Source organism: Diadema antillarum, unplaced genomic scaffold (genome assembly GCF_040938485.1).
Source record: "Diadema antillarum isolate AM-2024a unplaced genomic scaffold, OU_Dant_1.0 seq00001411_RagTag, whole genome shotgun sequence".
Taxonomy (NCBI): domain Eukaryota; kingdom Metazoa; phylum Echinodermata; class Echinoidea; order Diadematoida; family Diadematidae; genus Diadema; species Diadema antillarum.
The window spans coordinates 1165576-1187492 of record NW_027272165.1 but is presented as its reverse complement, the minus strand read 5'-3'; the positions used below and the strand labels follow the sequence as shown (position 1 = coordinate 1187492).

Here is a 21917-nt window from a genome sequence, read left to right as displayed (position 1 = left end):
CAACTCATAATATACAGGCAAGTACTATTACAATGAAGACCTCAGGACCAGCAATGTCCTTTCATTAGATTAAAATTTCTCTAAAGCTGAAGAGAATATTCTACCATACACTTCATTAATAGTAATTTCAGGACCTGAATTTTTACTTTGTCGTAAGGAAATTTCATTGTAACCATGTTATTTGTAACAGGAGTGCCCTATTTCAACTTGACATTCTTACTTATGTCTGTGTATGTTACCAGTTGTCTTAGGTAAAAAAGAAAATAAGCATGTACATGTCTTCCTGGTGAGACAGTAATAGTTGATTTGTAATGATAATCCTCGTTTTGCTGTTTTTCTACTTCATTTTGATTCCAGAGACAGAGAAAGATGTCATCCTCCGTGAGAAAGCCCTCCAATATTACAAGATGCTGAACACTGATGTTAAAAAGGTGACAACAATTTATGGCAATGCAAACTACTTGTACAGCCAAAGTTGTTTATAGTAATCATTCAAGTCAGACATAAAACATGGCATGTATAGACATGTGACCCTCTAAACAGGTGATGGCCAATATTAATTCCTTACAAAATATCTGCATGTCTCCCTAGCAAATATACATGCACAAGGTCAAAAGATGTCACTAGTTGCTGTTTCTCAGCAATGAAAAATTGCCCCCCAAAAAGAAAAAAAAATGGGATATCATGTATAGTTTCCGTCACACAGAGTTACCTATTTGCCCAGGCCCAAATGGCTGATAAGCGAGATGCCAAACTGTGGAAGAAAGAAGAGAAAATAGATGATATGCCAACAAATAGGGTTCAACATGAAATGTGTGGCCACAGTGAAGTATTACCCATGGAGAATCAAATCGAATAGCTTCTTGCTGTTGGAGACAGGTAGCCCCTGTGTGCCAAGCCTTGAGGAGGCAATTTCTTTCCAGGGTAGTTCATATTGGTCTCATAAAGCAGGTGGTTGCGGTGGACAGGTGGCTTCTCTAGATAGGAGGCTGCTTTGAATAGTTGTGGCTGCCTACATTGTATATCTCTATCATTTGTACCTTAATATTGTAAATGGTCCTTTACATGCAGTGAATTGAGCAGTGCAAATTAGAAGAATCCATTTAAATGTCTGTACATGAAGAATATAAAAATCTAAATCTAATGATAATCTCCTAGATTCTTCAGCACAAGCAGGAGCTCTTGAGTGCATGTATGTTCACCAGAGTTGCTGTGTTTGTATTTTAGTGTGTTGAATGTGTATGTGTATATATGACAATATCCATTATGTAATCATTAAATCTATGTAAAAATTAGCCCCCAAATCAAGACATAGGGCATTATAGAACCAATTCACTCATATGCATATACATTGTATTTGTAAATCTTTGCTTGTAAATTGATGCCATTTTTTTGTTGTTGTTCTTGTTTCAGGCCAGGGCAGTGATATGTTCTTCCCAGAGCCTGCGGCCACCACCTGAAAGACGACAGCAGGGTGACAGACTGCAAGACATTCAACTCTTTAACACGTTTGGAATGCTACTTGGTGAGTGGACGTAAAATCAAATTCAGTAGGAATGCTAATTCATTTACCTACAACCATTCCAATTTCCTGAAAATATCTGATCCATCGCACCATGCGGCTACTGAACAGCATATTGTGGCCCTGGCATGGGCATGTGCTTGATTTCTGTAGTGAATAGGAGGGATCAACATCGCAATAGACTTCAAGAAGCCAAAGATAGTGTAGATATGACCAATGCTTTACATCAATCCACCCACGGTAGGAGTTAATGAATTATTGCCCTTTGTACTGAAAATCCATGTCAAATTATCTTTAAAAAGGAGTCATATCTCTGTTTTGCTATACAGTGGTGTCTTGTAATAGCTTGAAGTTGTACAGATACTTTTGAAACAAGTCAATTTGAATGTATGAGCTCTGACATGTAGCCTACTTCTCTCTGAAAACAATTGCCACTGCCAGTGTAGTCTTTGAAAGCAATTGTTTTCTCACATCATACCACTTGCCAGGCTCTACGACTGCTGAAGATAATGAACTCCCTGATGAGTCATCTTTAAAGTCGAAGTATGATGCTCCATCTCACCAAGGTGCTACACCTCACGATAGGCAGGCTACCGTGGAGGGAACATTGGTTGATCTGGACACCGAGGAGGTTGGAGGTCACAAAGGACCGTTTGGAGGTCACATGCAGGAACTGCTAGGAGTAGATCTGAGGGGAGGAGAAGGTGCACATAATGCTGGTGTTAATGAGAGTGTTATTGGACCGGTCGAGAATGTTCTCCAGAAAGACTCAGAAGGAAAAGATGTTGTACCACCTGTGAATCCAGGAACAGCCTCAGCGGGAAAAGAGAATTCCGTCAAAGCTGAGTTAACCCTGCTGGATGAAGGCAAGACACCAAATGGCAAATCTGGGACAGAATCAATCACATCTGGTTCCGCATCCGCATCCCAGACGGATAAAGGCGATTCTGATGTCGCTCCTCCGACCTCATTTCCACCCTTCGTATCCAGCTCCACTTCTGCTCCTGTCTCCCTTGCCCCAGACGATGGTCAAAGCTTGATGGAAGAGGTAGCTGCTCCCGGGATGGCTGGTCTTCAGGGTGTGTCTATTGATCCTCTTCCAAAGCAGACCAAGGAAGCAGTGCTTGATGAGGACTTCTCCCCTTTCTGCTCAGGCCTTTGAGGAGAAGTGGATGTCATGGACAACCAGGTATATTGTGCAGGAAGTATGCTTCCATGTGTGATGTAAACTTGCCCCTTTCAGTCTGAGGCAGTTTTTCTTGGATTTTTTTTCTCACTTCATGTAGCAAAGACTTCCACAGGAAATGTGTTGTTATTGTAACTGATTGACAAATTGCCTTTCCTTGAAGTAGATTTTATGAAATTCGTCAATCAGATGCAACAAAAAGAACTTGATGCAAGAATCATTTAATGGTTTGAACAAATGTGTCCATATTTCTCCATATTAATCAATCTCAAGCAGGTTACTAAGTCTTGTCTTGTCCAGTATACAAATAAAAGTGCTTGGATTTGCTCATTACTGTGCACTATAACGAGGAAATGCTGTAGAAAGAAGTGAGTTCGATGAACTTTTATAGAGGTGCCCATAACCCATTCTGTTTATGAGATGCTGACAATACCTTGCAAATAGAGGCTGAAGCATAGAAATTCTTGTCATTGGTATCCATGATCATCATTATCAGTGCCATCAATATAAGGATCTTCATCATCATCATCCAACGGCGTAGCCAGGATTTCATCTTAGGGGGGGGCGGTTAGTCTGTGAGGGAGCGAAGCGACCGAGCCCGAGCGAGCGGAGCGAGCGAGGGGGGGAGGGTGTGGGAGGGGGGTGTCCCCCCTCCCACGGTAAGAACTTTTTTGCATTTTGGATGTTGTAAATGGTGCAATTTGATGCAGGTTTTTTGCGCGTTTTATCGACGTGAAACAGTCCCACTTGTTTATAGTGGCAGTTCATTTTGATGTAGATTATCATTGAACAATTTGCCTATAAAATGGTATATATTTTAGATTCACTTCTTGTATTAATTCTTTTCACTGAATATCATGAACGCAACTGAACCCGAGCGAGCGGAGCGAGCAAGGGGGTAGGGGAGGGTGTGGGAGGGGGGTGTCCCCCTCCCACAGTAAGAACTTTTTGCATTTTGATGTTGCAAATGGTGCAATTTGATGCATGGTTTTTGCGCGTTTTATCGACGTGAAACAGTCCCACTTGTTTATGGTAGCAGTTTATTTTGATGTAGATTATTATTGAACAATTTGCCTATAAAATGGTATAATTTAGATTCACTTCTTGTATCAATTCTTTTCACTGAATTTTTATGAACGCGACTGAACCCGAGTGAGCGGAGCGAGCGAGGGGGGGGGGGGGGGGTGTGGGAGGGGGGTGTCCCCCCTCCCACAGTAAGAACTTTTTGCATTTTGATGTTGCAAAAGGTGCAATTTGATGCATGTTTTTGCGCGTTTTATCGACGTGAAACAGTCCCACTTGTTTAAGGTAGCAGTATATTTTAGTGTAGATTATTATTGAACAATTTGCCTATAAAATGGTATAATTTAAATACACTTCTTGCATTAATTCTGTTCACTGAATATCATGAACGCGACTGAACCCGAGCGAGCAGAGCGAGCGAGGGGGAGGGGAGGAGTGTGGAGGGGGTGTCCCCCCTCCCACGGTAAGAACTTTTTGCAGTTTGATGTTGCAAATGGTGCAATTTGATGCATGTTTTTGCGTGTTTTAACGAGTTGAAACAGTCCCACTTGTTTAAGGTTGCAGTATATTTTAGTGTAAATTATTATTGAACAATTTGCCTATAAAATGGTATAATTTAGATACACTTCTTGTATTAATTCTTTTCACTGAATATCATGAACACGACTAAACCCGAGCGAGCGGAGCGAGCGAGGGGGTAGGGGAGGGTGTGGGAGGGGGTGTCCCCCTCCCACGGTGAGACTTTTTGCATTTGATGTTGCAAATGGTGCAATTTGATGCATGTTTTTGCGTGTTTTAACGAGTTGAAACAGTCCCACTTGTTTAAGGTTGCAGTATATTTTAGTGTAGATTATTATTGAACAATTTGCCTATGAAATGGTATAATATGAATACACTAGTCTTTCTTGTATTAATTCTTACACTGAATATCATGAACGCTGTCTGTTCAGCAATCAAACAGAAAAAGCATGCACACGAGGGTGTAGATAGGGGCATATCCCCTCCCACACGAAGGTGATTTTGCGTTTTCAGACCTGAAATTCCGCGATCTGGTGCAAATTTTTTGGTGCGATACTTTTTCATCGAAGTGTTAAAATCACGGAATTTAGCTCTTATTCCGAATGTGCACCATCTGTGCGTATGTATAAAGTCTAGTGAGGTAGAGCTTAGGGGAAGGGGGATTTCCCCTCCCGCTCGCGGAGCTTTTGCGTTTTTTAGAATTGAAATAAAGCGATCTGGGTATAGCCACAGTCTACTTCTTTGCATGGCGGGGGGCGAGCAGGGAGAAGGCATGGGCGAGTGTTATCTCCACCCTTCCCTTCCCATGGAGCTTTTATCTTTTTAAGGTTGAAATTGAGATATCTCGTATACGCATATTTGATGGAATCAACATTTGGGAAATCACCAAAAAAAAAAAAAAAAAAAAAAAAAAAAAAAAAAAAAAAACTTGATGGGGGGGGGGGGGGCTGAGGGAGGAAAGGGTCGATTAAAAGGGGAAATTCCCCTTATACATGAGGGAACCTTCAGTTTTCGGAATATAAGTGATACGTCTTGTGCACTCAGAATTATTCAGAATTTTTTGTAAATCTAAAAAGTGTACTTAGCTAGGGAAAGAGGCACAGAGGGGGAGGGTTTGGGAGGGGGATACCCCCTCCCAAGCACGAGAGATTTTGCATATTTTGAATTGAAATTCAACGATCTGGTGCACACTTTGAGTGAAATGTATGTGCATGCATACAGTATACACGCATTTTTTTTTTCCGCCTCCCAAATCCCCGGTCCAAATCTTAGGGGGGGGCGACCGCCCCCATTGCCCCCCCCCCCCCCCACCCCCCCCCCTGGCTACGCCAGTGTCATCATCATTACTTCCATCTTCATAGCTATTACCACTTCAGTTGTTGGAATCATTGTGTGTCTTTATAATTCTATGGTGCCCATCTTTTCTTCCCCAGTGAGATCTTTGAGGCATCCTTGGGGAGAGAGAGAAAGCCATCAGCATTACTCCAGGCTTTCAACAGCTTAGGATTCCACACCATGGCATCGACACCAGAAGAAGCTGACCCCTGGAGAGCATTCCTCTATGCAAAGGTATTCTCATAACATGCAGAGTATTTGATTTGTCAAGGGTTTTTAAAATTGATCACTGCCATGAGCTGGCTTTGGTTCAGTTAGTAGTGCTGCTGTAGTGAATGTAATGGACGTCTTTCTTATGAGAAAGAAAAAACATGCAATTTGCCAAACCATAACATATCTCTTGTGATGAGCTCATGAGAAGCTTTCAATTTGCATCAGCAAAATCATTTTGTCCAAATTGATTAATTGTAGAGGATTGTACAAACTTGAGCATGGGGAAGAAGTTTTTCAGGACTTTGTCCTAGAGAATGAAATTGTATGGTTTATGATTTATCTTTGACCAGATTTCTTAGTGAACGTATGTGTGATATTCCTTCACCATTTGCTGTCAATTTTCTATGATTTTCAAGTGTTAAAGGTACGTGTACCAAGATATACAGTTTGTGTAGAACTGACTAGTTTTTGTTATGATAAAACGAATAAACAATTTTTCTATGGTGACTTATAAAGAGTGCTTCTAGTAAAATAGACCTATTAGACATTATCAGTACTCTTCACACAAATCAGTGTTATTTTTATATACTGTATTATATTTGTTGCTCACCAGTGATGACATGTTATGTTAACCATATGCGTCAATCCATTTAACATTTTAGTGTAATGGAGGAAGTAACAATATGAGTGCTAACTGGAAGATAAAAGACACTTGTATATAGTCTTCTTTAATTATTTCATAAAAGCTTCTTTAAAGATTTCAATTTCGGTGGTTTTCTGCTCTGTATCTCTGCAGGCTTTGTCTGGCGGGCTGATCCTCCTGGAGGTCACCACCCACCAGAGTTCTGGGAAGACCTCAGTCTGCATCAAGCCAGAGGATGGATGGGGTCCAGCTCTCTCCAACCAGGCAGTGGCTCTGTGCAGGAAGGCATTTTCATCCGCCCCGGCAGCTGACCCCTCAAAGATTTAGGCTTGTAGGGAGTTTTGAGGCAGCATTCTCAGTTTCATTTGTCTCTAATTTGCATTAGCATTTACCACTTTTCAATTAAATGTGTTGACAAAACATACACTGAATATCACCTTTCCTTCAGTTACAAGTAGAAAAAAAACCAACAACAACATTTCTTCCTGATGTGGTAACCAAAATGGGAAAATTCAGAATCACAAGAAAATTTGCATAATTTTATAATAAATACCATAAATTTTACTGTGCATTATGGTAAAATACATGATGGGACACTGACACCACAATTGGTCACAATCGGTCAAGGAGTGCCCGAGATCTGAGGGATGGGATAATTTAGCCCCCAAAGAATCCCCCCCCCCCTCCCCCTTAGGGTTAAGATTGAATTGAAAATTGCACAGCCAGGGCAATGATCCTCAGTAACATCCACTGTATATGATCTGTTGTGTCAGTGTCACATTGCTGAGTTTATACAGGGAGGTATGGTTTATACATTGTCAAATGTAGAAAATGTTGTGATATTGTGAGGATGAAATTTGACAGCAAGCATCCCAAATCTGCTTATTGTGGGGGCCTTTTCCTGATGTCCATCCATCTGTAGAGGACATGTGCTTGAAGGTTCAGTGGTCAAGGTCAGAGTAGAGTGACAAAGGGGAGAGATGAACAATACAAGGAAGTGGAGAGTAATCGGTCAGACAAAATACAAACAGGATGTGGGATGAGAGAAGTTGGGTCAGTATCCCACTGACCTTTTGAACTTTCAGCTACTGCCTTTTGTAGCCTGTACTATCAGGTGAGAGTGAGAAGGGCGGAAGTTCTCAAAAAAAAGGTCAATCTTGTACCAGTAGTTACATCCCTCTGCATCTCACATGAGGATATGAAAGTGAGGCTGAGAGCTCCGCACCAGAAGGATTCCACCAACAGAGAGGCTTGTGTGTCTTAGTGTAATGCCAGCTGCTTGCCAAATACATCATTGTCAAAATGAATAGTGATAGTACAGGTAGTGCACTCCCATTGTAACAAACATGGTAATAACAAAATACGGGGATCCTTGTTACAACAAAGTAAAAATTCAGGTACTGAAATTGTCATCTATATAATTATGTTTATATGCTTTAATGTTTGGCTTATTCAAAATTTCAGAATGACGAAAGAAAACTGGAATTCTTGAGGTCTTTGTTTTAACTTGTGTCAGTTGTACAATAGGTTCCCCATGAACGATTGCCCAGATATGATAGAAATACCTTTAAAGAAATAAGAAATACAGTAAGTACCTGGTATGCAATTGATTTGTCCCTATGAATTTTGGTGAAGGAGGCATTCATGAAATCTATTTGAAGGACTTCTGATTACGCTATGATAGGGAGCACTTTATCGTGAATTCACGAAAGTAGCTTAAAAAAGAGCCAATGCAGACAAAGTTTAATTCATAAACACATTTTACTGCAAATCTACAGTAACCTTGTTTCAAGTTTTGGGATCATTTGCAAGCAGTCCTTGTAAACTAAAAAGGTGTGAAATCTGAATACATTGCAAAAATCAGTTTAGTCGCCATGATGGTATATATCGTATATGTGTCACCTGTACCCTTGTAATACCTTTAATGTGAGGGAATATAATGAAGTGTCTAAACAAAGTTGCACAAATGATGGTCATGCTTCTTGAAGAAACAGTATACAGAATTCATATGATGTTAGAAATAAAGAATATTTACCTGTCAAAAGTGAGTTATAAGTTTTATGTGTTAGTGTAGTCACCTGTGAATGTGTTTTCGTGTCTTTCGTGTGCATATTTTATATTAACGATAAACAATATGCTCTAAATTCTAGTACCAAAAATGACAGTTTTATTGTGCAGTGCTGAAATGCGGATAAGATTAAAGCTGTTATAGACTGAAGAAAACAAAACAGTGGAGTTTGGTGCTATGTCCGAATGAAATGTATACGTGTACACATACTTTTATATAATTCATACAATTTATACAATTAATGTAAATATATACACGTATATATAATTACATATATTATATATGCAATTATATATGATTTATACAACGTATTTACATACATTTCTACAATATATTGTACTATTATATAACATCGACTGGATGTTGGCACTTCAATCAATTTCATATTTGGTACAGAGTTTTCTACTCTTAGTTGAGGGAAGACAATATTATGCAGTATTTTATGAATCTTTTGAGGATTCTAAATTCACAGGAATTGTTTGAGGACACATAACTGTAGTCACATACCATGCGTCCTCACACCCTACCGAGTAAGGAGGCTATAACCCAAAGTGAGGCTGAGAATCAATACGAACACAGACGGTAATACGGTGGTCACGCCATTGACAAGTAGCGGTGTTATATTACTGGGTGTGCCGTCATTAGGGGCGGGGTCTATCTCAAGCACATGACACATCAAGTTGTAGATATCGACAGCGTCGAACGAATCGGTCAAGTCGAAGTTCGACTTGAAGGCGGGGCCAGATGCGATGAAGATTGTTTGCATGGAAGGGAGCGTGTTGAGGAAGCCATCATTTCCCGCGTCATCTGAAATATTTTGTGAAATTGAGATTAACCATCAATAGCAGTGACTGTCGTGACTCTTGCTCACTCGCCGACAATATGCTAGCACAAAACCAAACCGAAACTGAGTACCGGTATACATACAGGGATAACTGCGTGCGAGCTGCGTCGCGAAAAGGACTAAATTTGACGAATAAATTCTACGTTATCAGTACATTTTTAGCTCCATTGCGTCGACATGCCTTTAGAATGCTATTAGCATTGTGATAGTATTTAGCAATAAAATGCGATGTAAATATATGTACTGATTTCCATTGATACAATTGGTAGTGCATGCGTCATGTCTTTTGAGAGTGGCAGTACATTATGTTTTCATGCAAGCACCATTCTGTGACAATTCCCCGGGACAATTTTCTTTAATGTAGGGGCTACTTTATTTCTGCGTGTATATTCTGAAAAAAGAATGACTTGCACAGTCACTATATGAACACACATACTAATGATAAACATGTGTCAGGGGTTGTTGATGTTCTGGAATCACTCTCGTTCATACGTCCGGCATGAAATAATTAAGAGGAGTGCATAAAAGCATTCTTGTTTTTATCAGTACAGATTTCCGAACTTTGCTTGCTGGAACCGGCGTCCATAAGTCAAATGTATGGATGAAATTACACGGAAGTATTGGTATCGATTATTCAGATTCAGTAAATTTGTCGGAAAATGGCAAATACTACTGCTCAACCGCCAACTAATTGCTTCTCAAAGGGCAGGTGTGTAAAGACTTGTCTCACAGTCCGACCTCTCGTATCCGGACATGTCGGGACCGGCGCTCATCCGGATACGGGATTTGGCCGGATATGCCGCTTCCTATAAAATAAAATTTGGCAGTAGTTAATGTCTGAATGCTTGCTATTTTGGATGAAAGTTTTCTCTAAATGCATGTTAATTATGTTGGAAAAATTATGTAATTTATGTGAGTTTGTGTACGAATTTTGTTTGAGTTTGAAATCCCCCCTTTTCCCGTTATTGTTAGATTAAAAGAATATCACGGCGAGATCTCGTCCTTATAGAGAGATCCGGAAAAAGGGAAGCCGGATAGGAGAGGTTGGACTGTAATAAGTGTGTTCTACTCGTATAATGTATAACCGAGTGTGAAGCAATGCTGACAAAACTCACTCATCCAGTTCCCCTCCACGCTCCTATTCGTCCAAACGTGCCATCCCTCATCCATGACGATCAGGATGGGACTGGTCCTCCGGTTGTCACGGTAACGGAATTCCTCTGGGATGTCTTCCTTTAGGTAGACGTTTACGTTGGGATGAGCGGCCTCCAGAGCCTCGTATATTGTCAGTGTGTCATCGCCTACAGTAATAACGACAACAAACATGAAAATAATCAAGTTATTCATTGTAATACACTTTTTTGCTTTGTTTTGTTTTTCTCATTTGATAAGCAAAAGAATTTGTAATATAAGTTGTTGATGTCGAATCATGTCATAAGTACGTCATTCCCTTTCCAATTTCGCCCCTTTTGGGTCAAACATTTTTGTGGCTAGTCATTAAGTTTCCATACTATCACCTCCACAAACCCTTCCTACTTCGTGGGGTTTTAGATGCTATATCGAGTTGCCATTATAACTACAGAATAGCTATTCCCTTTATACCTACTAATCTTTATATGAGAGTGTGAGAAGAAAACAAGTCATGGTTTAAAACAGTAATACAGCAGTAGAAAAGGAAATCCTCTGTATTTTTTCATTCAGTTCCAATAGAAATCTTCATTTTTTTTTTTAAATTTCAATGAATCTTATATTTGAGACCCTCTTAATTCTTCCAAATGAGGTACACTGTATTATGATTGAGTGTGCACCGCGATTGAGAGATACGTGTATCACGAAGACTTACTTTCATAGGGCCAGATACCGAACACCGGGTCGTTGTCGGTGTAGTGGTAAAGATCTCTGTCGATCAGATCGTCGAGGAATACGGTGTTTTGTGGGGACACGGCTGTCATACCATGGTCGCCGGTGAAAATAACGTTGACTTCATCAAGCAAGCCAGCCTCATTGAGGTGATCCATAATATAGAATAAGATTTGGTCGAGGTAACCCAACATTGCATCAGAATCTGGTCCCTGTGGAGAAGGTTGGATTGGTCTATATAACCGTCGGGTTTAATTTTCATGTTCGGTAAAATCCTCAAATCAGTATGATTTTATGCATAATGTGATTGTATAAAGAACACATAAGACAGTCGATAAATGCGGACGTTGTATGTAGTGACAATACTTCAGTACAGGCGATTCAAATACTCCACAAATGGATTTCTTTTTTTATAATGAACGTAGAGGCGTACAGTTCAATTGCGTGTTATTTATGTAGAAATGATATACAACTGTATTTTGAATGCCAAAACGCTTGTGACTATTGAAAGTTAGAAAAATCACTCACGACAACACCATATGGTGCTAAAATATTAACATGATTAAAAACTTGATCAGTTTGTTCTTCATCTTGTGTTTATCTTGAGACAGAATGTGAGAATATATATATTTTTTGGTTCATTATTATGTATTCCAACCAACAACAACAAAAAATCAAAAGAATACGCACAACGATTGTCATGGAGATAATATACACTCGGCAAAAAAAGAAAGTAAACACTTTTTCCAATAAATATTTTTCATAGAAGATTTTGATGAAAATCATTGTGTTATATACCATATTAAAGATTATTTAATTGGCTATCAACCTGGTAGGTCTATACAAAGGGAAACTTTACGCATGAGTAAACACATTCATTTTTGTCCGCCAAGGCAGAAAAGTAAAAATTGCAAAAATTGACAAATTGAAATTCATTTGCAAGTGCCCTCCAGGATAAGAATAATAACAAAAGACAAATTAACGCAATGAGAGACATGAATTAAATAGCAGAAATAATTTCTCATTCCCTTGTTTCTCTTTATATTCTAAAACAAAAGCATGGTGGGGAAACTGAAGGTGGAACATAAGAATTTTCTATTAATTCAAACTTTAGATGATACTGGGAGTAAGCCGCAAAGGTGATAAAATCGATAGAATTTATTCATTTCACCTTTTACTTAAGGAATTTAAGAATGCATAAAATAAATTTAGGAACCAAATATCATTTCAAATTTTCTTAATTTGGAATCACGCTTCAAATTTAACCTCCTTTGTTACCAGTACTTTTTCTGTTATGTCTTTTGACTATGGATTTAACAGAAGATTCTTCAATTTCTTCCATCATTTTTTTGTCTTTCTTTATCTTTGGAGGGTTGCAGAGTCATTATGAAATGAAATGAAATGAAATGAAATGAAATGAGATTTATTTACCAAACAAACAAACAAACATCGTCAACGAAGTCACAACAATGAATAGTTAAGATATAGTTTGGCAAAAAAGAACTGGCAATAGCGTGCAGGCTAGTCGAGGCCAGTCCTTTCAATGATATAGATTATAATATAACGTATTTTCAATATTTACAGAAGAATTGTTATATTATATTATATTATATCATATTATATTATATTATATTATATTATGTTATATTATAGAGATCATAGGTTGCGATTTACAAATTGATTTGCATTTTTATTGTGTTGAATTTGTTTTTTGTTCTCATTCTTATATGGAACAGCATACACGCTTGAATAACAACTTGTCCATTTTTGCTATTTTTACTTTTGTGCCTTGGAAGAGAAAAACGGATGTGTTCACTCATGCGTAAAGTTCCCCTTTTTATTGACCTACTGGGTTTATAGCCAATAAAATTACCTTTAATATGATATATAAAACACCATTATTAGCCGAATAGTCTATGAGAAAGATGAACTCGAAAAAGTGTTTACAGGTGTACTTTCTTCTTCTTTTTTTTTTTTTTTTTTTTTTGCTGAGTGTACATTCACAGCTTGGGATTATGATGTATGTATATGATGTTGCTACTTCTGCACTGGTATCCTGATAAAAATGCTCCGTCTACAAAGTATCAAGTAGTGTGTTGTATGTTGCGAAGAATCTGGTGATCATTACCTGCAATGATTTCTCGTTGTTACCATTTAAAAAAAAAAAAAAAAAAAAAAAAAAAGCTCTATTAGCACAGTGGAGTTGGCCTACAAAGAATAGGTCCTCAATTTCTCACCTCTCCTCGTATGTACGTTCCGGGCTGGTCAAAATACAGAAGACCAAGATTTGTTCTCTCTTCTTTCATCATATCGATCACCGTATCGATACGATCGAAGTATTGAAACGTCCCGTTGTATGTCGTCGGACAGTAGGTTGCTGTTTGGCCGGATATTTCGACATTCGCACCAGGGTAGAAGGAAGACACACTTCGACCGCCAGCCAGCTGGTTCGTCACCCATATCGGCTCGCCGCCGTAGTTCCACCACCGGGGATCGGTGGTCGTCTGGTCGAATGTAGAGTCGAAGTCGGGGTCGTACATGTTATTTCCTGACAGAGACATGGGTTTATATTGATTTATTCAATTTAAGAAAAAAAAACAGAACCTGAACAAGGAGAAACGAGATGTTAGTTGTTATTGCGTTTCGCGAGTACTCTCAAAACGAACGATGCCTATACAGCAAATATCAAGAATTACAGATTGTGCGGATTAATCTGGAGCAGTACAGACAATAGGTGTTTCCCTATATATCTTTAAAATATAATGAAACAGAATGACGAAAAGTTGATAAAGTAAATATCTCAGCGATTTCTATAGATATCTAACACCAAAAAAAAAAAAAAATACAAGAAAGAATATGTCAAGACAATGTACACCTGTGTCAGACAATGTACACCTGTGTCAAGCGATGCAAGTGTTGTTCTTGGCGAAATTAACCGGCGTCGTTTTGTCCAATGACTTGCCTGCAAGACAAGATTCCATCGTACGACCCATTATGCCAGGTAAGAGCCCTAGTCACTATACCACTGCATTCTTTCCTCTTTCCAGGAAATTAAGTAAAAGCAAACCCCAATACCATTGATACTAGTAACCCTGTTCAGTAAATAGAGCTGAACGAGTCTTGCTTGATGCATCTCAAAACAACAAAGTTGAGGATTCTTGAAAATCAAAAATAATATTACGACTCAATGACACCAACTTATGGGGCATATAGTATGTCACATTAGTGTAATATGACTTATAAGTTGTCAAAGGATTAATGAGGAGAGGGATCGAAATGGTAAATTCATACTACAGTGGGGGGGGGGGGGGGGAGGAGGAGGGGGGAGAATGGATGGCGGCGTTCAAAGTCAAACGATAGCAGCAAATATTGTCCGCTTACCCACGATGCCGTGTGCCTCCTGGTACAGTCCTGTAGCGATGCTGTGAAGGCTGGGGAACGTCTTGGAGGCGAACGGAGGGATAACGCTTGGTGCTGTGGCCCCATTTTCCCTCAGCTCGTTGAAAGCTGGAAGGATGTCACGTTTCTCAAGGTAGTCGGCCCGAAATCCATCAAACACGACGAGAATCAATTTTCCGAGTTCGCTTAAATCATCGCCCGTTGTCTCCGTTGTAGATGATTCCCTATCAGGATGAGTGAAACGAGTTGACTTCATTTTACTGGTGTGAAGGATAGTTCCAAGTGTGTATTCATCGTCTACTAATGATATAGTTGTAACTCAAATCTTACGTAACAAAAATACCAGCCCTTTTTATCTGGATTCATTCAATTCACTATGGCTTTTTAATATTCTGTATACTTATGATAAAACAAACTACCTGATATAACAAACGAAAATGAATTATGCGTGAAGATTGTTTGAAGAAGGATGTGGGTCCTAGGAGTAGGGGTCGAAGAAGATTGCTCAGGTTCTCGAGTATTTGCTTTATGACATGATTTCATCTTTTTATAAATTCTGGTTAAGAAATATATAAACATTTCAAGTATTTGGTGGCTGTACAATCAAATGTCCAAACATGTTATTTCTTTTTATTAGTAGTCATGAAATTGTTGTCTTCTAAGTAAAATGTATTGTAGTCTTATTTGCTGGAATATAGCGAGGCGGGGGCAAACTAGTTGTTTTTAAATGTGTATACTGAAGTAATGTGTCTTTTTCGTATATTACATATATATATAATATATATATATATTATATATTATATATAATATATATATATATATATATATACATTATATATATATTATATAAACTGGTAATGTATTTTTTTTGCCAATAAAGAATGAGTCGAATAAACTCATTCTTTATTTGCAAAAAAATGCATTAGTAATTTACCAGTTTATTTCTTGATTCTTCGTGGAGCCAATACGTGAATTCTCAACATATATATAGATACATATATACATATACATAATATACATATATAGATTGAATATTGCTGAAACTATTAATTTGTAGAATTACGACATCTCAATTATTCTTTTGATACTTTCATGCCTCATTTTGTAACTTTCTTAAGGTTTGAATCTGCATAGTATAGCACTTCTAATCATGGTATTTAATATACAAGACACAAATGAAAACTAGAATCTATTCTTGGTTGTGGGTGTATAGACACAAGGTTTAATTTGTCAAAAGATGTCATGGATTTTGTCGTTGATTTTGTTGTTGTTGTTGTTGTTGTTGTTGTTGTTGTTTGTAATACTAAGGAACCCAAAATAGCGAGTACTGTCTCACTGTACTTCATCTTATCATACGCTATGCTGTCAAGAACTTGTGAGGCTACCATCACTGTGCTGTAAAAACCTTTCGTGCTGGATTTATTTTTGAACAAATTGTATTCATATCCACACCCTTTTCCGATAAATGCCAGTAGGCCCTACTCATATCTTTGCATTTGCAGTGAACACTATTTTCTAACAATTATGAACACTATTTTCTAACAATTATTTTCACTGATTGCCCACATTTTTTGAAAACTTGCACAGTCAGTGAATTGCTTTCCCAAGAATTTTGAATTTTAGTTGAAAAACAAAATCTCAGCACTCAGTAACTGTAAAGGATTTTTATATATCACCCTAACATTTCTCAGTTTGGACATTTCTAGACGTAGGGAATGTTGTTGTGCGTGCGCTGGCCGCAACAAGATTTCCGATCATGGTAACATCATCTAGCTTCTCACGGTGAGAATAACCTTGAAAGCATTTTAACAGACAGCTTACCCGTGTGTCCTCCGGAGGCTACCCCGAGCCTATACCCTGGACGGTCTAGGGTAAGACCCCATCTCACTACAGATCACAACACTCAGGGGTGGTCTTCGGAGAACTGCCGAAGAGCGTTGTTACTTCGTGCCTGTTATGACGCAACACGGTGGACATCCTCAGGGTAGCTTCCGGAGGACCCGGGGTAAATTTACCCCAGACCGTCCAGGATATAGACTCGAGGTAGCCTCCGGAGGACACCCAGGTAAGCTGTTTGGTTATATCCCCGCCGTCTTAACAGACTCGGACTTTTTCTAGGTGTTCTCCGGGCTTCTCCACAGATGAAAATCGAGGGTAACATTCCACAGATAATCATCAAAGCACTAGATGAACAGCAGTAGCACACACGACTGTACACTGTACACTTAATGTGTAGTAAATAAAGGCACCGTGTATTATTTATGAAGACGTTCGCATTACTGCTTTCTTTTAAAGAACAAGTATACATGTACATTCATATGTACTGTGGTGATTTGAATCTATATGAAAAGGAAACGTTCATTAAAGCCATTTTCTGGTCATGATGTGAAGACACTTTATTAGGGATTCATTAAGGTACCTTTTAAAGTGAAATTAAACTGCTTGTAGGGCAAATTTACAGAAGCCTTTTGGAAGCTTTTTGGATAATTAGAAAGTCTCTGTGATGGTTAATGCAGGCCTTATTCTTCATCCTTGGATATATGCTAACTGAGTGAGGGAGTTTCAAAGCTGCGCAAATACCAGTCATGCTTCTCGTGAAAAACAACACACAGAATACAAATAACGTTAGACATGTAGAATATAGTATACTGAGTATCCCTGTCAAATGTGAGTTATACGTGTTATGTGCCGTATATTATCTATAAATGTAGACATCTGTGAGTGTGCTTGTGTGCATGTCAATAAAAGTTACCGATGATAAAATATTGTTCTGAGTTCATGTACCAAAATAACAGTTTCAATGTGCAACGATACCGTAATGTAGATTAAGTTGATGTTGACTGATGAAAGCAAAACGGCGGAGTTTGAATTAAATGTGTGTAGTATATGGGTATGAATCATAATTCTTATGAATACACAAACGTATCAGCGGTATACTTTTAGTCCCTATAAGCAATACACTAAGAAATATCGATCAGATCATTGGTGCTTGGATCAATTTCTAATTATTTGGTAAAGACCTATCTCCTGTTGAACAAAGTAAGACTTTTACAGGTTATTTTATGAATCTTTGGAGGATACCATTCAAAGGGATCGTTGAATGAAACGATGTAGGCCCTGTAGATATAGATTATTTTATGAATCTTTGGAGGATACCATTCAAAGGGATCGTTGAATGAAACGATGTAGGCCCTGTAGATATCTTGCGCCCTCACACCCTAAAGACTATAACACAAAGTGAGGCTGAGTATCAATACTAACAAAGACGGCAACACGGTGGTCACGTCATTGACAAGTAGCGGTGTTATATTACTGGGTGTGCCGTTGTTAGGGGCGGGGTCTATCTCAAGCACATGACACATCAAGTTGTAGATATCGACAGCGTCGAACGAATCGGTCAAGGCGAAGTTCGACTTGAAGGCGGGGCCAGATGCGATGAAGATTGTTTGCATAGAAGGGAGTGTGTTGAGGAAGCCATCGTTTCCGGTGATGTCTGAAAAAAAAAATGTCGAATTCAGATTAAACATCAATGATTGTAAGTGACGCGACTCTTGATTAGTACTCGCCGACATCGTTCACACAAAACCAAAAGGGAGTGAATACTTGAAACATAACATGATTAGGCCCTATAGGGAGTGTTGGTCAGTGGAAAGGACAATAAGACAAGATTCACAACTTCTGCTGTTGGCGTGCTAATTAACTCCATTACGTCGACATGACCTTAGAATGCTATACTTGTGACCGTATAGTTATCGATAACTCATGTACATATCATTTCCTTTGATTCCCCCACCCCCCCCCCCCCCCCACCCCCTCCTTTCCCGGTACACCTCCCCGCTTATACCGGAAAATGACCGGACAAATACCTCGGGAAGTTACCGACCCTTGCGTATACCGGAAGATCTTTGTGTTATGCAATTACTTTCAGTCCAAACGTCTGGAATGAATAAGGGGAATACACGTATTCCTAGCTTGGTCACTGATGATTGATACAGATTTCCAAACGTTGCTTGTTGAAGCTGACGTATAAGTCAACGTATATCAAAGAAGGTGTTTTGGTATTGATTGTTAAAGGTCCAGCATGCAGGTTATATACGTATATATGTATGTATGTATGTATGTATGTATGTGTATATTTGAATGTATGTCATTGTATGCGTGTACACTGTATATACGTGCAGGTTGGCCCCCATGTATATGTGTGTATATCAGATGTTTGCTTGTACGAATAGAAAAATAGGAGTTTTACTAGTAATTATAGGTTATGACTGAAATGTTATCAACCGTAAAGTAACTTACTCATCCAGTTCCCCTCCACGCTCATGTTCGTCCAAACGTGCCATCCTTCCTCCATGACGATCAGGAGAGGACTGATCCTCCGGTTGTCACGGTAATGGAATTCCTCTGGGATTTCTTCCTTCCAGTAAACGTTCATCATGGGACCAGCGGCCCTCAAAGCCTCGAATATCAACGCTCTGTCATCACCTACAACAACGACGACGACGGATATAAAAATAGTCTGTAAGTTTTTCATTTTATCATGGTTCATTAAATAATTATTTTGATGAGCAAAAATGTGTGCATTATCTTCATTATTCCATCATTGATTCATTGAATTGTGTCATGAAATGTAACTCATTTCCTTTCTAAATTCGGACCTTTTTAAGTTAGATAAAAGAATAAAAACGTAGTCACTGTTTACGTGTTATCTACGAGTATCAAAGTGTGATACAATTGTCATTCATTGCTATGGAAACTGGTGCTAAACAACATAGTATCTGTGAATACAATCATGATAACGGTTGCTAACCATACTCGTACCCAGTTCCAACCCTCTGCTGAAGCCTTGTGCAAGAGTATTTTGTGAGGTGTTTTGCGTGGAACAAGCTCTAATTGATAACAGAATACTGTGACACCATCACTTCGATACTCTACCAATGTCTCTTCCGAAAATCGTGTATATTTCGTTTCCGATGCCATACATGTCGTTTTGCATTTGTAACCACAGCTTATGGCAAGAACACAAGAAACTGTTTAAAAGCACGGTAGGCATATAGTAACAACAGAAGTTATTAAGTTATTCAGTTTCACTGAATGTTATATCAAAATTGAGACTCTATACTGTGTCTTGCAAGTAAGGAAAGGTTGATGTCTATGAGTAAAATCTCGAAGACTCACTTTCATAGGGCCAGATACCGAACACCGGGTCGTTGTCTGTGTAGTAGTAAAGATCTCTGTTGATCAGATCGTCGAGGAATACGGTGTTCTGTGGGGACACGGCTGTCATACCATGGTCGCCGGTGACAATGACGTTGACTTTATCAAGCAAGCCGGCCTCATTGAGGTGGTCCATGAGATAGAATAAGATTTGGTTGAGGTAACCCAAGGTGAAATCAATAGAAGAGGAATCCACCCCCTGCGGAGAATATTGGATTGGTCTATGTCAGCGACCTTGTTTGATTTTATTTTCATATTATATTTTGGCCAAATCCTTCTTAAACCAGCATAACCACTGATAACGAGCTTGTATATTAACACCGTAAATGTATACGGATATTGTTTTTCGTGACGAATTATTTCAATAAAGGCTATTAAAATATGCCATCAGATTATACTTTGTATGAACATAGGTTATTTGCACATGACATGTTTTGGATTTGTTAATTGCAAAACCTGTGACATTATTTTGAATGTTGGATAACATCATATGGGTGCTTAAAAAGACATCACGTGGACGCAAAGTTGATAAGTTCGTTTTCCATATTGTTTTCAACGGAAGACAGGATGAGAATCGGGTTTTCTTTTATTTCATTTATTCCACAAACTTAAGTCTTGTCTAAAAAATGTCAGATGAAAATGTTCCCGTCTATGAAATGTCAAGTGTTCTGGATCCTCAACTCCTCACCTCTACTCGTGCTGTCGTTCCGGGCTCGTCAAAATACAAAAGACCGAGATTTGTTCTCTCTTCTTTCATCATATCGATCACCGTATCGATACGATCGCGGTATTGATACGTCTCGTTGTATGTCGTCGGACAATAGGTTGCTGTTTGACCGGATATCTCGACATTCGCACCAGGATAGAAGGTAGACACACTACGACCGCCAGCTAGCTGATTCGTCACCCATATCGGCTCGCCGCCGTAGTTCCACCATCGGGGATCGGTGGTCATCTGGTCGAATGTAGAGTCGAAGTCGGGGTCGTACATGTTATTTCCTAACAGAGAAGTGGGTTCATGGTGATCAATGTGCATGAAAGAAAAGAGGTGCTCATAGTTATATTGCGTTGTCTGACTCTCAGAACGGACGCGATGCCCACAGATATCAGGAAAAGGTAAATAAAGTAGGCCTAATTCTCTCAATGATTCTGTTTATTTCGTTATATTATATAATATATGTATGTATATATAATATATATATATATATATATATATATAAACAGAATCATAGAGAGAATTAGGCCTATATATATATATATATATATACACACACACAAAATATGTCCGAAGTCAGTGTGCACCTGTGTCATGTGCGACATTGTCGCTTTGGAAACCGACGTTTGGAAGACTATAACCCCACTACCGTGCCAGACAAGAGCCCTAGCCACTGTACCTATACCATCGCACTCTTTGATTCTCTTTACAAGAACAGAAGAAACCAAGCAAAAAGAAAACTACAATATCCTTTGATACAATCATGTGAATCTGTTCAGTAAATGGATGTGACAGAGTCTTGCTGGATGCATCTCAAAATAACCGACTTATGGTTCAAAAACATCAAGTTGAGGATCACGAAAAGTAATATTTCTACATGACTATAAACCTGTGGGGATATTAAATGTTCCGTATTATAGAAATGAGTGATAAGTTATCAAAGGATTAATGAGGAGAGGGACCAAAATGGTAAATTCATGCTACAGTCGGGAGGGGGGGGGGGAGGGAGAAGGGATGGCGGCGTTCAAAATCACCCATGAATCATTGTAAATAGCAGGACATATTGTCCGCTTACCCACGATGCCGTGTGCCTCCTGGTACAGTCCTGTAGCGATGCTGTGAAGGCTGGGGAACGTCTTGGAGGCAAAAGGAGGAATGACGCTTGGTGCTGTGGCCCCATTTTCCCTCAGCTCGTTAAAAGCTAGAAGGATGTCACGTTTCTCAAGATAGTCGGCCCGAAATCCATCAAACACAACGAGAATCAATTTTCCGAGCTCGCTTAAATCATCGCCCGTTGTCTCAGATGTAAATTTGGACAATACACACTGCGTGTTAATGAATAGGATCCAGATGTAGAGACCTCGGGAGAGCAT

At 39.0% G+C, this 21917-nt stretch overlaps 3 protein-coding genes across 3 annotated transcripts in view; 1 reads left to right on the top strand and 2 right to left on the bottom strand.

Moving 5' to 3' along the window:
- LOC139709180 (AP-4 complex subunit beta-1-like) overlaps nt 1-6768 on the top strand; it is a 30375-nt gene extending 23607 nt beyond the window's left edge. Inside the window, exons 14-19 of the mRNA XM_071621134.1 lie at nt 358-431; nt 1414-1525; nt 2011-2504; nt 2575-2711; nt 5684-5819; nt 6595-6768. Of these exons, the coding sequence (XP_071477235.1) occupies nt 358-431; nt 1414-1525; nt 2011-2504; nt 2575-2711; nt 5684-5819; nt 6595-6768 (1127 nt within the window). The remainder of the gene's footprint in view (nt 1-357; nt 432-1413; nt 1526-2010; nt 2505-2574; nt 2712-5683; nt 5820-6594) is intronic.
- Nucleotides 6769-9032: 2264 nt separating this feature from the next.
- Nucleotides 9033-14868, bottom strand: LOC139709179 (ectonucleotide pyrophosphatase/phosphodiesterase family member 5-like). The gene is made up of 5 exons (XM_071621133.1): nt 14595-14868; nt 13451-13761; nt 11197-11425; nt 10469-10654; nt 9033-9316 (listed from the first exon to the last, which is right to left on the bottom strand). The coding sequence occupies exons 1-5, from the start codon at nt 14866-14868 to the stop codon at nt 9033-9035; spliced, it is 1284 nt and encodes a 427-aa protein (XP_071477234.1).
- A 1631-nt stretch (nt 14869-16499) lies between these two features.
- LOC139709178 (ectonucleotide pyrophosphatase/phosphodiesterase family member 5-like) lies at nt 16500-21917 on the bottom strand. Its single transcript, XM_071621132.1, has 6 exons — nt 21620-21917; nt 20518-20828; nt 19791-20028; nt 18912-19097; nt 17874-18105; nt 16500-16563 (listed from the first exon to the last, which is right to left on the bottom strand). Exons 1-6 carry the CDS (start codon nt 21915-21917, stop codon nt 16500-16502), a joined length of 1329 nt encoding a protein of 442 aa, XP_071477233.1.

What these genes read in the sequence shown, in the direction of transcription:
- LOC139709178 (XM_071621132.1), bottom strand. Translation starts at nt 21,917, where the DNA reads ATGCTCTCCCGAGGTCTCTACATCTGGATCCTATTCATTAACACGCAG. An exon ending in CGTGGAGGGGAACTGGATGA is followed by an intron (nt 18,106 to 18,911) that starts GTAAGTTACTTT and finishes TTTTTTTTTCAG; the next exon opens with ACATCACCGGAAACGATGGC. An exon ending in ACCACCGTGTTGCCGTCTTT is followed by an intron (nt 16,564 to 17,873) that starts GTTAGTATTGAT and finishes GCGTCATAACAG; the next exon opens with GCACGAAGTAACAACGCTCT.
- LOC139709179 (XM_071621133.1), bottom strand. Translation starts at nt 14,868, where the DNA reads ATGAAGTCAACTCGTTTCACTCATCCTGATAGGGAATCATCTACAACG. An exon ending in GAACGTACATACGAGGAGAG is followed by an intron (nt 11,426 to 13,450) that starts GTGAGAAATTGA and finishes CCTTCTCCACAG; the next exon opens with GGACCAGATTCTGATGCAAT. An exon ending in CGGTATCTGGCCCTATGAAA is followed by an intron (nt 10,655 to 11,196) that starts GTAAGTCTTCGT and finishes TTATTACTGTAG; the next exon opens with GCGATGACACACTGACAATA.